The following is a 13,215-nucleotide window of genomic DNA, read 5'->3' on the forward strand; positions in this document are numbered from 1 at the left end:
CCTGCCGGGTGCGCCCCCCCCACCCCAGGGCGCGCACGCTTTTGTCCCCCCTCTCTCCCCCGCCCCCACCTCCTTATTGGTGCTGGTTTGCAGCGCTCGGCCCCTGCGCCTCCGCTTTGCGTTTTGAATCTGGCTCGCCCCTCCGTATTATGTCTGCACTCCGAAGGAAATTTGGGGACGATTACCAGGTAGTGACCACCTCTTCCAGCGGCTCGGGCTTGCAGCCCCAGGGGCCGGGCCAGGGCCCGCAGCAGCAGCTTGTGCCCAAGAAGAAGCGGCAGCGGTTCGTGGACAAGAACGGCCGGTGCAATGTACAGCACGGCAACCTGGGCAGCGAGACGAGCCGCTACCTCTCGGACCTCTTCACCACCCTGGTGGACCTCAAGTGGCGCTGGAACCTCTTCATCTTCATCCTCACCTATACCGTGGCCTGGCTCTTCATGGCGTCCATGTGGTGGGTGATCGCCTACACTCGGGGCGACCTGAACAAAGCCCACGTCGGCAACTACACGCCCTGCGTGGCCAATGTTTATAACTTCCCCTCCGCCTTTCTCTTCTTCATCGAGACCGAGGCTACCATCGGCTATGGCTACCGCTACATCACCGACAAGTGCCCCGAGGGCATCATCCTCTTCCTCTTCCAGTCCATCCTTGGCTCCATCGTGGACGCCTTCCTCATCGGCTGCATGTTCATCAAGATGTCCCAGCCCAAGAAGCGCGCGGAGACCCTGATGTTTAGCGAGCACGCGGTGATCTCCATGAGGGACGGAAAACTCACGCTCATGTTCCGGGTGGGCAACCTGCGCAACAGCCACATGGTCTCCGCGCAGATCCGCTGCAAGCTGCTCAAAGTAAGTGTTACCCGCCCCTTCCCCACCTGGCTGCCGCCAACCCCCCACGGCGGAAAATAGCTCACCTGAGAACTCTCCCCGGGCTTTTAGTCTAACCTATCTCACAGGTAAACCTTCCTGAGGGCGCGGGGGTGGGGGGTGGCGTGGAGGATTGGGCAATGAGAGTACAGCTGACGGTTCTGTCCCTTTTCCACTCACTCTCGTGCTCTTATTTATATTAATAATTCCAATGTGCTTGTATCACTTTATGACTAGTAACACTTAACGGAGTGGGATTTGCTCCTGGAGCCTTGAGGTAGGGTGCCTTGGTCTCCCTACCCTTGCTGCTTTGCTCTTTGAAGGAGAGTTTCTGATTTGTTGTCAATACACTGCTCCACTACTCTTGAGGTACTAAAACTGAGCAGCTTTTATTTTGAAGAAATAGGTGCTGAACTTGCCTTAACTTTCACTTAGGTCTTTTCTTTACTTTTTCTTTATTTCTTTTTTTTCCTCCTAACGGTATTAGCAGGTGGATTATTTCTTTAGACTCAATAACATTAACTGTATGGTCATCTTTTTAACAAGCGCAGTGACCTGAAAAGCAATTAATAATGTGGAAGAAACAACACCTGGTTCTTTTAAATTTTTAGTTTTACTAAATGTTTTCCTAGAGAAGTATTCTGGAAAGCTTGAGTGCTTTTTCTGTAGAGCCTCTTATTAATTTTATTATTAATTGCCAGTTTCTATGAAGCCTTTGTCAATTACAGATTTCACTTGAAGCTTTTCAGCATCCAGTAAAGAAGATTGCTTCTTACCATCAGCAGTGTAAATGCTAAGACAGATTACACATGGAATGGTTATTAAATCAAGGTCCATCTAGTCCTTAAAGGCCACCACTACAAAAATTAGCCCACCCTAATCATTCACCCAGTTGGAGCCTGGGAATGAGAAATAAAGAGCTCAGTTCTCTATGTGTCACTTACAATTCAACTTTTTTTTCAACTTTTTGAGGCATTTGCCATAGATAGTTTTCAAATGTTCATAAATTGAAAATAATGACCTCAAATAATCTTAAAAATTTATCTGAGATTGCATAGAGAACCATAGCCAGGTTCAGAACATAGCATTAATTAAATGAAAATCTGATGAATATTTAAGTTGAGATTTTGCCTTTGAAATTTCAATTCCACTCTGCAAGTATATTGCCTTACTCAGCCTCAACTTATGTTGTAGTTAAAAGGGCTTTTAAAAAGTTTGGCTCTTCTGTCACTTTCATTATTTATTTGTAAGATTTTACTCTAATTACTCTTCATCATGTTGCTCAGTAAAGTGTTAGAATTAGCATAGTTCAGTTGTCCTGTCACTCCACATCACACAGCATAGACAGTAAAAAAAACACTAACTTCTGTAGCGCTTAGTGGGAATTTTTCAACTTAGTTTTGATGTGCATGTTCATTTAGATAACTATGAATAAATACTTTAAGATCATGCTCTTCATAATTAATTTCAATGAGCTGCACACTGGCTTTTATTTAACTTAGCATATTGTGTTATTGGCCACTATATGCACGAAGTGAGTTGTTTGGATTAGGCTAAGCAGTTGTGTTGGAGACATGTTTATTGCATTGGTGTTAGTTGTATGTGCCTGTTTCTATGAATAGATCAAGATATATAATCTCTCTCTTTATGTCAGGCCTCTGTGGAGGATGGGAGCACCTCGTTACTATCGTGCAAACATCTCTGTCAAGGAACTCATGTTTATGTGTCACTTTGAGATTCTTACTGAAGAATAGTTTACCATATTGACTGGATATTGGAAATTTAAAATTAGGCTTTAAAGGTCATTTATTGTTGTTCTCTAGTTTTTCAAATATATAAAGTCATTTATTAAAACAAGTATCTTTTGAGGCAACATACTTTAGATGTTTCTAGACTCTATTAAATTGCGTTTTAACAAAACCAGAATAATTGCAATTAATCTACATACCAGTTTTTTGTGTGTGTGTGTGTGTGTATTTTGTTTTGTTTTGTTTTTTTACAAAGGAACAATGAATCTGAAGTATCCAGGGTAGCAGCGTTCAGGACACTGATAATGATTTTGATGCAAAGGCCATGTACCACATATACCGCAAGGAGTGTCCTGATTAAAAACAATAAAAGATTTACGGTGTTGACAGATTTGGAGCAGGGTGCTATATTAACACAAGGTGATAAAACAACATCTTATTAAAATGATATATATAATATTCTTATAAAATTCTTTACTTTTGATTTGTTAGAAGAGGTCAGTGGTAGGAGTAAAAACAGTAGACATGTGGTGTCAATTTATATTTAAACAAAATTGTGGTGAGCTGATGTCCTGCTGTCTGTGAAGTGACAGGGTTGGTCAGTGGCTGCCCTTCTGCAGGCCAGTTAGTGGTGTTTTTTTGAGTTGATTTTTCCTGTAGCCATAGTAATTAGAATGAATTCTCATAGTTCTTGTCATTTCCTTAGACTTCATTAAAAAGGAGTCCTGTTTTATTAGGGAACTAATAACATTCAGCAAAATTAGAGGGGAGACGTGCCTTTAATAAGCTACTTTCATGTTCTCTTAGGGACTGAGATTGAAGTGACCTAAAACAGCCAACTATATTTTGAAAGGGGAGCTGTACTATAATCTTAAAGTAATAAGTGCAATGTTTTGGTATCAGTCTTATGCAGTCTTCTTGTTAAATATTATTACACATATTTAGCTCCCTCTTTTAACCTCTGTTTGACATTTTAAATATGATTGGTGTAGTTTTAATTTAGAGAAATATTTGGAATTTTATGGCAACAAAAACATAATATTCAATGATAATAATTATAGTCTGTTCTTTCTATTATCTAATTTAATTTCATTTATATTTTTCTATTGTTTTCTTATTTTTTGAATAAAAGCTTGTTTACCAGTATTAGTGTAAGAGTTCTATTTAATGATTATGAAGTACTTTCTTGGGAAAACAGTAAGAACATGGATATGGCTTTCTTATCCTTGCTACTATGAATTTTCATGCATATTTCTTTTGAATTCTCTAAGTTTTGATAAAAGTTTTTTTAATAACTTCTCTGCCTTATTTTTAATTATGTTATTGAGTTATATGAAAGCAAAAAAAATTTTTAAGCTATCTCTACAGCCAACATGGGGCTTGAACTCAGGATCCTGAGATCAAGAGTCACATGCTTTTGAGCCAACCACATACCCCTGCGTGAAGGCAAATTGTATTTCAACTCTATTCCTGTCTTTCAGGCTTGCAAATACTGAAATTAATTTTGATATTCAAGTATAGATCTTCCAACTTTATGCCTGGAGTGGTCGGTCTTTTTTCTGCTCAGAAATAAAAAATTAAAGAATATAATTGGAAGTTATTCTTTGAAATTTATAATTTGATAATAAATATAGCTACAGAAAACTCTTTTAAAATGAATATTTTTTCTCTTTTCCTCTTCTCATCCCCATATTGATGTTTTATTTGGATTTTCAATTTATTTTAGTTACCTCCTTTTTTAAATTCTAGATTATAGGAACTCATGAATAGCATGGTCATGTTAAGTTAATGTATCATCTAGCTGAAAGTTTTAATAAAAATGCCTGAGACTTGAGGCTAGTGGCTCAAACTCTGGACCTTGTAATTTAGTGGCGGGTTTAAAGGATTTGGAAATCTCACTTACTCCTTTCTATAAATCTAACAAGAATGGTTGATGGCCCTAGATACACATCTTGTTAGAGAAGATTCAAATAATCTTTCTTGATACATTGTTCAAGAATTTAGAAGCTCATTATCTAGAAGCCATGATGTATCTATATAGGCACCCAGGTAAACTATTATTTACTTACATACAGTAAATTTAAAATCAATTATTGTCGGATCCATAATTTGAAAGATAGAAATAAGGATAAATTTTTCTCATGGAAGTATAATTGTACTTCTTCATGTTGTTACTCATTACAAATAGTTATCTTTCCTTCCTAGGAGTGCAGCTTTGTAACCCTTAACTTTCACTTATTGAAAGGTAATGGTGTGCAGTCACCTTTTGATATACCATATATATTCTTCTCGTATTCACATCTTTTATTTTCTCTTTATACGGATACTCATTTTGGATGCTATCTGGTGTCCCCACATGAATGTGAGCAAATGCAGGTGCAATAAAAAACCAAATTATTGTTTTTGAAACCAATAAGCTTTTCAGCCTCTTCATATATCCTAACCTTTTGTTAATTTTTTAACCACTGTGAGTTCTGGACCACATGATTCCTGATTTTTTTCATATATTTATTTGTTTGTCTTCATTTCATACCATGCGCTGAAATGCAGTTAGGCGTTTGATGCTATGACTTTATTTTGTATGACTGACTCTTTTCACCAATTGGTCTTGGCCAATTTAATTTTGATCATAAGATAATGAGTTACCTCCTTTAAAAAAATTAAATCCATAAATGGATACCTAATAAACACCTGTTCTCAGTATCATACAAGCTGTCAGTAAAAATATTCAAGGAGCCTAAGACCGAGTTCCCCAGAACTCTTGGGGCTAGTCCTGTAATGTTTGGTGATTTTTTTTTTCAGGTGGATTCATTATGTCTTTAAAGAGAAAGCACAGTTCCTACTTAGTTTAGCTTTGCTTTCTTTGACACAAGTACAATTCTCCAATAGGTACAGAAGTTTTTTTAAAAATAGAATTCTCATTCTTTTAAAAAATAGTAGTGTGTGTGTGTGTGTGTGTGTGTGTGTGTGTGTGTGTGTGTTTTAATATGGTTCCTGAAAAATACAGGGTGGCTTGTGCTCAGGGTAATACAGGGTGAACAGAAATAAGAGACATAAAGACCCACAAATAAACAGCAGTAGGTAAGAACAAATGATAAAGAGAAGTAGGAAAAAAGCGTTTGATGGATTTGAGGGTGTTTGGCGAGTAGGAGGAAAATGTGCACGTAGGGTTACAAATCCTGTCCATAGTTATTATAAATTCCATAAAAGGCCCTCAAGGAATTATAAAGCAGTTCTTTCATTTGAATAGTATAAAAGCCTCACATAATTTATTACAAGATAAATTACAGTCCATTCTATAAGGTACTTTCTTTTTATAAAAATAAACATTTTTATGGGATGATTATCTTAGCATTAAATTTTATATTTTAGACTTGATGTTGGTCATATATTTTCTAGCTAGTATTGATGGAATTTCAAGCTTATGGAGTCAAAAAAAATGTACAATTTAATTACAGACAGCCCTGATAAAATTCTAGGGCCATACTCTCCTCTATCTGACTTGAATTTTGGTCTGAGTCCCCAGACCATAGCCAGAACTGCTTTGAGTCTCAGGGCTTGTTTGTTCCTTATTCTAGTACCTGCTTTTGGCTTATTTCCTAATTTTAGCTTGCAGATAGCACTCCAGCCTCATTTCATTTGTGATTTTATTTGTGACTTCGGCAAATATTCAACACACACACACACACACACACACTGGACATTTACAGAGGAGAAATGAAATTACAGGTAAATGCAAAATGGCGGGAAGTGGGAGGCAAGAAGGGCTTGCCCTCTCCATCTTAGTTTCCTTTCCTGTCTTTTCCTTTCCTGACCACTGGCCCTCAGCACCCTTTTCCAGCAGACACTAGTGGGAGGTTGTGGGGCACAGGACAAGCCTTAGAGTATGATAGAGGAACATCTCATGAATCAGATGGTAGTGATTAAATGTTCTTTTCAAAATTCCCCTAGCCCCCCTCCAAGCTAGGAAAGAGCACAATGGTTATAATTAGAACACTGTTATAGGTTAGGGAGATGGGAGAAAGGCTGCAAAGAGATTGATTGTATTGGTGGAGTGTGTTCCTGTCGAATGAATGTGGACAAATCTCACAGAAGGAGGATATGCCAGGGCTGTTCTAAATGTGCATCCAGAGGGTGTGTGTGTTTGGGGGTGTGTGTGTGTTTCTTTGGACATGTACTCAGTAGTCTTTCATCTGTAATATGAAAGCTATTTATCTATAAAGTCCATGACACTGATAATCCCTTCCAGGCATATGTGACTTTTGAATCTTTTTCCACCTTTAGTCAGAATTTGTAATTGATTATCTGGTGGGCCTCTTTTAGACTTTAAGGAAGTTCAAAGTCATTTGATATTAGTTACTTCTTTGAAATCAGTACATGTGACTCTAAGATGAGGCATAAGCCTCAAGTTTTACATATATCCACATTTCCATATAATTAAAATGTGTATAATTTAAATACTACATTTAAATAGCAATATTTTTTATAATGAAGAAAAACTTAGAAATTATTGCTACATTCTAAATTGTACAAAACCATTTTAAAAATCCATAATGTTCTACTTATAATTTTTTATACAGTACATTTAGATAAACTTTAAGCCTTAGATTTTTAAAATTTTTTTCTTATCTCCCAGAAATTGCTATAATGCTGCCAACCGGAAAGGTCCTTATTTCCTTCCCCAAATCCATACAGTTGAAAATAAAATCATCTGGAAGCCATTCTCAGGTCCTAGTGTATTTAAATTGTGTGCTAAATTTTTGAGAATTACCAATTTTCCACAAATTCTTCTGTTTTTGTGCCTCTTTCTCACTTTCTTATTCATTCAGTCATTTTATGATTTTAAATAATTATTTCATCAAATAAAGTCAACCTTAGTTGTCAGATTTTTAGAAATTTTAATAATTTACTAGCATCAGCCTTAATCTACAACAATTATTTGGAATTATCTTGATCTTGACAATATCTATTTATACATTTTTATCTAGGAAATGATCATGATTCTGCATTCCTTTAGGATTAAGAGGTGTATAGAGCTAAAGGAGATCACGCAGACCATCAGCAGACTGCTCTATTAATGAAGGATTTCTTCGTATATCATAATTCTTAAGGTGACATAATAAAGAAAGGTTATTTTGATTTTTATCTGTAGTTTTTCTGCTTGTTATCAGAATTCCTGGGCGAAATACGGTAATTGATAGCTAAATAAGAAAACGAGAAGTTGATGGAGTATCAGTGCTATTGATCGATCACATGCTCAAGGTAGAGGTCACACTTTAATTTTATGAAGGCCCATATATAACTCCTTTCTTTCTGTCTTTCCTTTTCATGTACAAGCGTAGATCACAGTCCCTTGAACGGTTCTCTCACTCCACTCTCAAGTTGAGAGACTTAAAACAGAGGGGTTTTTTCCCCTTTTGTTCCAGAAGAATCTCTAGAATTGCAGCAGAATTAAAAAAGCGTAGATTAGAATTCCTTGTAAGCCTGTAGTAAAATGTGTATGCTTCTGAAGATGTACTTGGTAAGTATATGCAGGTTTTGGGAACATCCTAAGTATTTGGCTGAGCCCTGATAAGATAACCTTGCTCTATCCAGGAGCTCAGACTTCAGGCAATTCCAGTACTCCAAGCACCTGCCACACTCAAACCACACGCTCACTCCTCTAAATAGAAAAGCTTTCTGTTTACTTCACAGTGATTGCTATGCTTCCCTGTCCCAGAAGCAAACAAAAATTAGGAAGATAAGCATATTGATAGTTGAAATATTTGTTGGCCTACCATGAAGAAGAAGACCCAGAAGATAAAATTGTGGATATCTGTAGAGTCTCAGAATCATCTAAAGGAAGGTTAAATTATATGGCACCCACTGGAAAACAATTTTCAATGAATATGTAGGGAATTTTACTTATCTGAAAAATATGTAAGCATGGGAAATGTTTTTCAAAGTAATGAAAGCGTTACTTTCCTCATAGTGTCATGTAAGGTACAGTTGTCAGCTTTGTTTCTGCTGAGACTTGAATAGGATAGAAAGCATTTTGGGGAGGAGGAACATAGGTATAATTTTGAATATAGGAACAAATTTTTAAAATCAGAAGATATACAGAGTCTGAATGGAACAGAATCATATATATTTGAGTCTAAATTACCTATATAGGAGTTAATTGCTTTGCTAAAAATGAAACATTTCTTATTCTAGGTTGGCATTCTCCTGATAGCTTGTTTCTAGGCCACTTCTCTTCATGGTTTTTGAAGGATCAGAAGATATAAAAGTTAATAGATTACAGCCTTTTAGAATGAGGAACAGTATAAATGGCAGATACATAAAAAAGGAAGATTAATTTTGGTTTTGATGTGTATATATAAAAATTAGAAAAATACATCTTTTGGGGGGAGAATTATTTTAAAATAAATGGGAAATTGAGTTTTATGGAATTATTTTTATGGACATTTTCATTTAGTACAGAGAAAGCAGACCTTAGAATAATTAGTGAAATGACCCAAATTCTGTTCACTAATTATAAACATCAGAATACCACCTTGTGTTTATATAGCACCTGTTTCTTACTAGGTGAGAGAACAATGACACAGGGTTTTTGTTTTTATCTGTTTTTGTTTTGTTTTTGGCTTTTATTTTGTAGTATCAATCAATAGTTGTTATACAGTTTTCTAGTTGGAAGGATGCTGGTCTCATCCACATTTTACCAATTTGAGAATAAGTTAGAAATATAGGGAACTTTTACTGGCTTCGAAATGTCTAGTTTTCTCCAACTTTGGTTGTTAGAGCTACTGTTTTTATTTTTGGACCATCAGTTTTTCCATGGAATTTTTTTTTCTTGTCACTAATCATTGTTTCCTCCTCCTCTTCCTCTCCCTTGTCCTCTTCCTTTTCTTCCTCTTTTTCTTCTTATTCTTCTTTAGTCAACTACACACAAGGCATAGAAGAAAAATAGTCTCAACATTTTCAGTGGATTTTTTCTACATGAATGAAATTCCTGAGTATCACTAATTACAAAGTAGTCTGCCTGATTGACTGATCAGCTGCCGAGGCCCTGCAGTTGCTGCCCTCACAGTTTACCACTAACTTGATTCAGTTTTGCCACAGAGGACAGCTTACTAAACCATATTTCTCAGTGTTTTCAGACTCCTTTACTCCACTTGAAAAGCCAAAGTATTTCTTGGAACCCTTACCAAAAACCAAGGGTTTTGTCTTTAAACTATCACTTCATTGGGCAGACCAGTGTTACAGATTCGGTTTTGTTTATTAAATGAGCTTTGCACATTCTGTTAAATATATTGGATTCTTCCAAGCCCCATTTGACAAGCAGCAAGCTCCCACCCCTGCAGATTTTTCTCTATGCAACTATTTAACCCTTATTTTACCAGTATCATCATTAAAATAAAAAAAATATTTGCTTATAGATGATCCTTATAAGGAACAGATATGGAAAATAAAATAATAATGAATAGAAAAGAAAGAAGTTAACTTTCATGGTTTGCTAATTGTTCATAGTCATTTTTAGGTAATCGTTCAGAGTTTTAGCACGTAAGCAGTTTAAGTTTTATAATGATTTATACTGATACCGAATGCCCCTACCTTACAAAAGTTTTAGGAAATTTAGGAAATATTTATACAATATAGATTTTTAACTGCATTTTGGTTAAAAAACTTCAATTTAGCACAATTTTTACACTATGTTTTAAAATTCATAAAATAAATAGAGAGCTAAATAACTTAAATGCAGTTTATTATTGGGAGTTTGAAAGCCGTCAGCTAACAGCTTATGCCTTATTATTTTTTTTTTGTATAATGTGAACTGTTGTGTATATAACATAATAGGATATCATCTTCATTTTTATATTAAAGTTTATATCTATTTGTGACCTTTCAGAAGTCCTAGAAAAATTATTGGTTTGCTTTGTAACGATGCAGTAAATCTTTTCTGAAATTACAATCAACCTTTTTCAGCATTAACCAACTCCCTAAGAATTGCCTACTTATTTGCTTTGTGAGGAAAACAAATCTGGCATGCAATGAGTTATCCTGAAGTGATTTATGTCAAGCAGTAGCACATGTACACTCAGTTCCACAGTTTGTGCTAACAGCCATTGTTGGACCAGGCATTTCTCCAAAGCTCATGAGTTAGGGAATGATAATTATAGTAAGTCGTATATTATAAATAATGCATGTATGTTCCCCATGAGCTATGTGGGATTTCGGCCCGTTTGCTAGAACATAGCTGCATAATGATTTGTTTGGATTTTGTTGCAGATGATTGATAGTGCAGAATGTTGGCAATGATGTAAATTACTGTTGGGCTGCCTTGAAAATTTCAGTACAAGTGGTGATTTCTTCTCTTTTTCTGTGTGCTTGTCTAGTCTCGGCAGACACCTGAGGGTGAGTTCCTTCCCCTTGACCAACTTGAACTGGATGTAGGTTTTAGTACAGGGGCAGATCAACTTTTTCTTGTTTCCCCCCTCACAATTTGCCACGTGATCGATGCCAAAAGCCCCTTTTATGACCTATCGCAGCGAAGCATGCAAACTGAACAGTTCGAGATTGTCGTCATCCTAGAAGGCATTGTGGAAACAACTGGTGAGTAAAAACATAGATACGTCCTCAAGTTTCTTTATTCTATAATAACATTATATTACATGCACAATAGCTGTCATGAATTGGTTGAAATGTCTCAGTTCACAATATTGACAGGAATGACTTATTTCTTTGTGACATTAAGTTGATAACACTTTGAAAATGAAGATGACTGTTGTGATAATTGCATATGTAATGTTAAGTCAGGAATACAGCAAAAAAAAAAAAAAGGAAACTGAAATGACTCCTAGAAATGATTATGATATTCTAGTCTAATTGCAAAGTTGGATTTCCTATAATCATAATTTTTTTAAAGATTTAAGGTTAAAATAAATTCAGGGTAATTAGTGAGCTGCCTAAACCAGCATGCATATTCTTGCCTTGGGGATGGTGGTTCAGGGTGTCATTGGTAGAGCTTTGATATGCTGCTATGTGCAACCCCAGTGGAAAATTCCCTGTGCACGCCTGTGCTAAAGCAGCATTTTAATTTCAAAGTGGGTCAGTAGATTTCCTCAGCTGAACCTTGACCAAAAAAAATTTTTTAAAGAGATTTCTCTTCTTTTTTTTTTTTTTTTTTTGCTTCGGTATAGCTAGCTATGTGCTGTATGTTATTCTTTAAGATGCACTATAACATTGGTATGTCCCAAATATTCACAACTTGCTACACTGTGGGGAGAGTAAGGTTACAAAGGAAAGAAACAATACATCAGAGTATATTATTTGAGGTCTGAGTATTGCCCAGTTGGTTTGGAACCTGCTAGATACTTGAGACCAGTATAATATCTATACATCTCTACTCACATGCACACACCCATATATATGTGTGTGTGTGTGTGTGTGTGTGTGTGTATATATATATATATATATATAATAAATGCATGTATATATGCATGTATGTGTGTCTCGAATTTTGCCCTTTGTGCAAGTAATGAAAAAGCAAGAAATATTTTACCTCTCATTATTTTCTGCCAATATCATTTCAATCTTAAAATGCTAATTATTTTGAAAAACTATAGCAATTTTGAAAGTAACATTGGCAGTGACATGGATACATCCAAGCTTTATACTAAGGTGGGAGATATTACATAATGAAAAATCTCCCATGATGGTGTAAAGTTTTGTCCAAGGTGCAGGAGAAGGCAAGATTTTTAATCTTTGTACATCTATCACATACCACTTTTCAATTTTGGGGGAGATACTTTATCTCTATAAGCTTCTTTTTCTTCTCTGTAAAGTAAGAATGATGTAATAACCACCTCAGAGCTGCTTGCTATATTACTATTATTTTTATTATTAGTAATTCAGTTTAAAAACTAAGATTTTTAAGGACAGTGACTAAAGAGTTAAACCAGCAATCTATATCTGGAATTTGATTTCTGTGGACTATTTTATGGTTTAAATCCTCCAATTATTTTTAAACTTAAAATTGAATGATGTCATAGTATATTTCTAATATACCATCTATTGATAAATAATGAAACCAATTGCAAAAGTTTTTAGCTCAATAAATCTTTACATTTCATCTTTAATTTTTATTCATCTCGTTTAATGAAGTAATAATATATTGTTAGGGTTTTTAAACAGCAGATGTTGCAATTTTTTATTTATTTCTTGTAGCATCTGTTTCTATCTTTGACACATCTGTTTACTTATTACTTATTGTCATTCTAATCACTGACATGAATGAGGTTTCTGTTTCACTTGATGGTCTTAGAAATTTTTCATTAGACCAGTCAGTTGATAGATTGATGGATCTGTCTATCTATCATCCATCCATCCATCCATCCATCCATCCATCCATCCATCCATCCATTGATTTTTCCTATTTATCCCTAGTTTGTTTGTGTTTCTTAAGAATGAGAAAATTTTCCTACAAAATCAGTGCAATTAAGAAAAAATATTAGGAAATTTAACAGTGATAGAATACTACCATTTAGCTCACAGTCCATGTTCAAATTTCATCTGCTGTCCTAGTAATTTCCATCGTAGCTACCCTCCACACACCCCCC

At 35.7% G+C, this 13,215-nt stretch overlaps 1 protein-coding gene across 3 annotated transcripts in view; it reads left to right on the forward strand.

The window, feature by feature from the left end:
* Positions 1–6: 6 nt before the first annotated feature.
* KCNJ3 (potassium inwardly rectifying channel subfamily J member 3) overlaps positions 7–13,215 on the forward strand; it is a 148,656-nt gene continuing 135,447 nt past the window's right edge. For 2 of the 3 annotated variants that reach the window (XM_002918722.4, XM_034654585.1), the window contains exons 1-2: positions 7–851; positions 10,993–11,209. In XM_002918722.4, coding sequence (XP_002918768.1) covers positions 150–851; positions 10,993–11,209 — 919 coding nt within the window. In that variant the 5' untranslated portion in view covers positions 7–149. The remainder of the gene's footprint in view (positions 852–10,992; positions 11,210–13,215) is intronic. The other variant, XM_011224309.3, reaches the window with a different exon arrangement.

Source organism: Ailuropoda melanoleuca, chromosome 2, assembly GCF_002007445.2.
Source record: "Ailuropoda melanoleuca isolate Jingjing chromosome 2, ASM200744v2, whole genome shotgun sequence".
Classification (NCBI taxonomy): domain Eukaryota; kingdom Metazoa; phylum Chordata; class Mammalia; order Carnivora; family Ursidae; genus Ailuropoda; species Ailuropoda melanoleuca.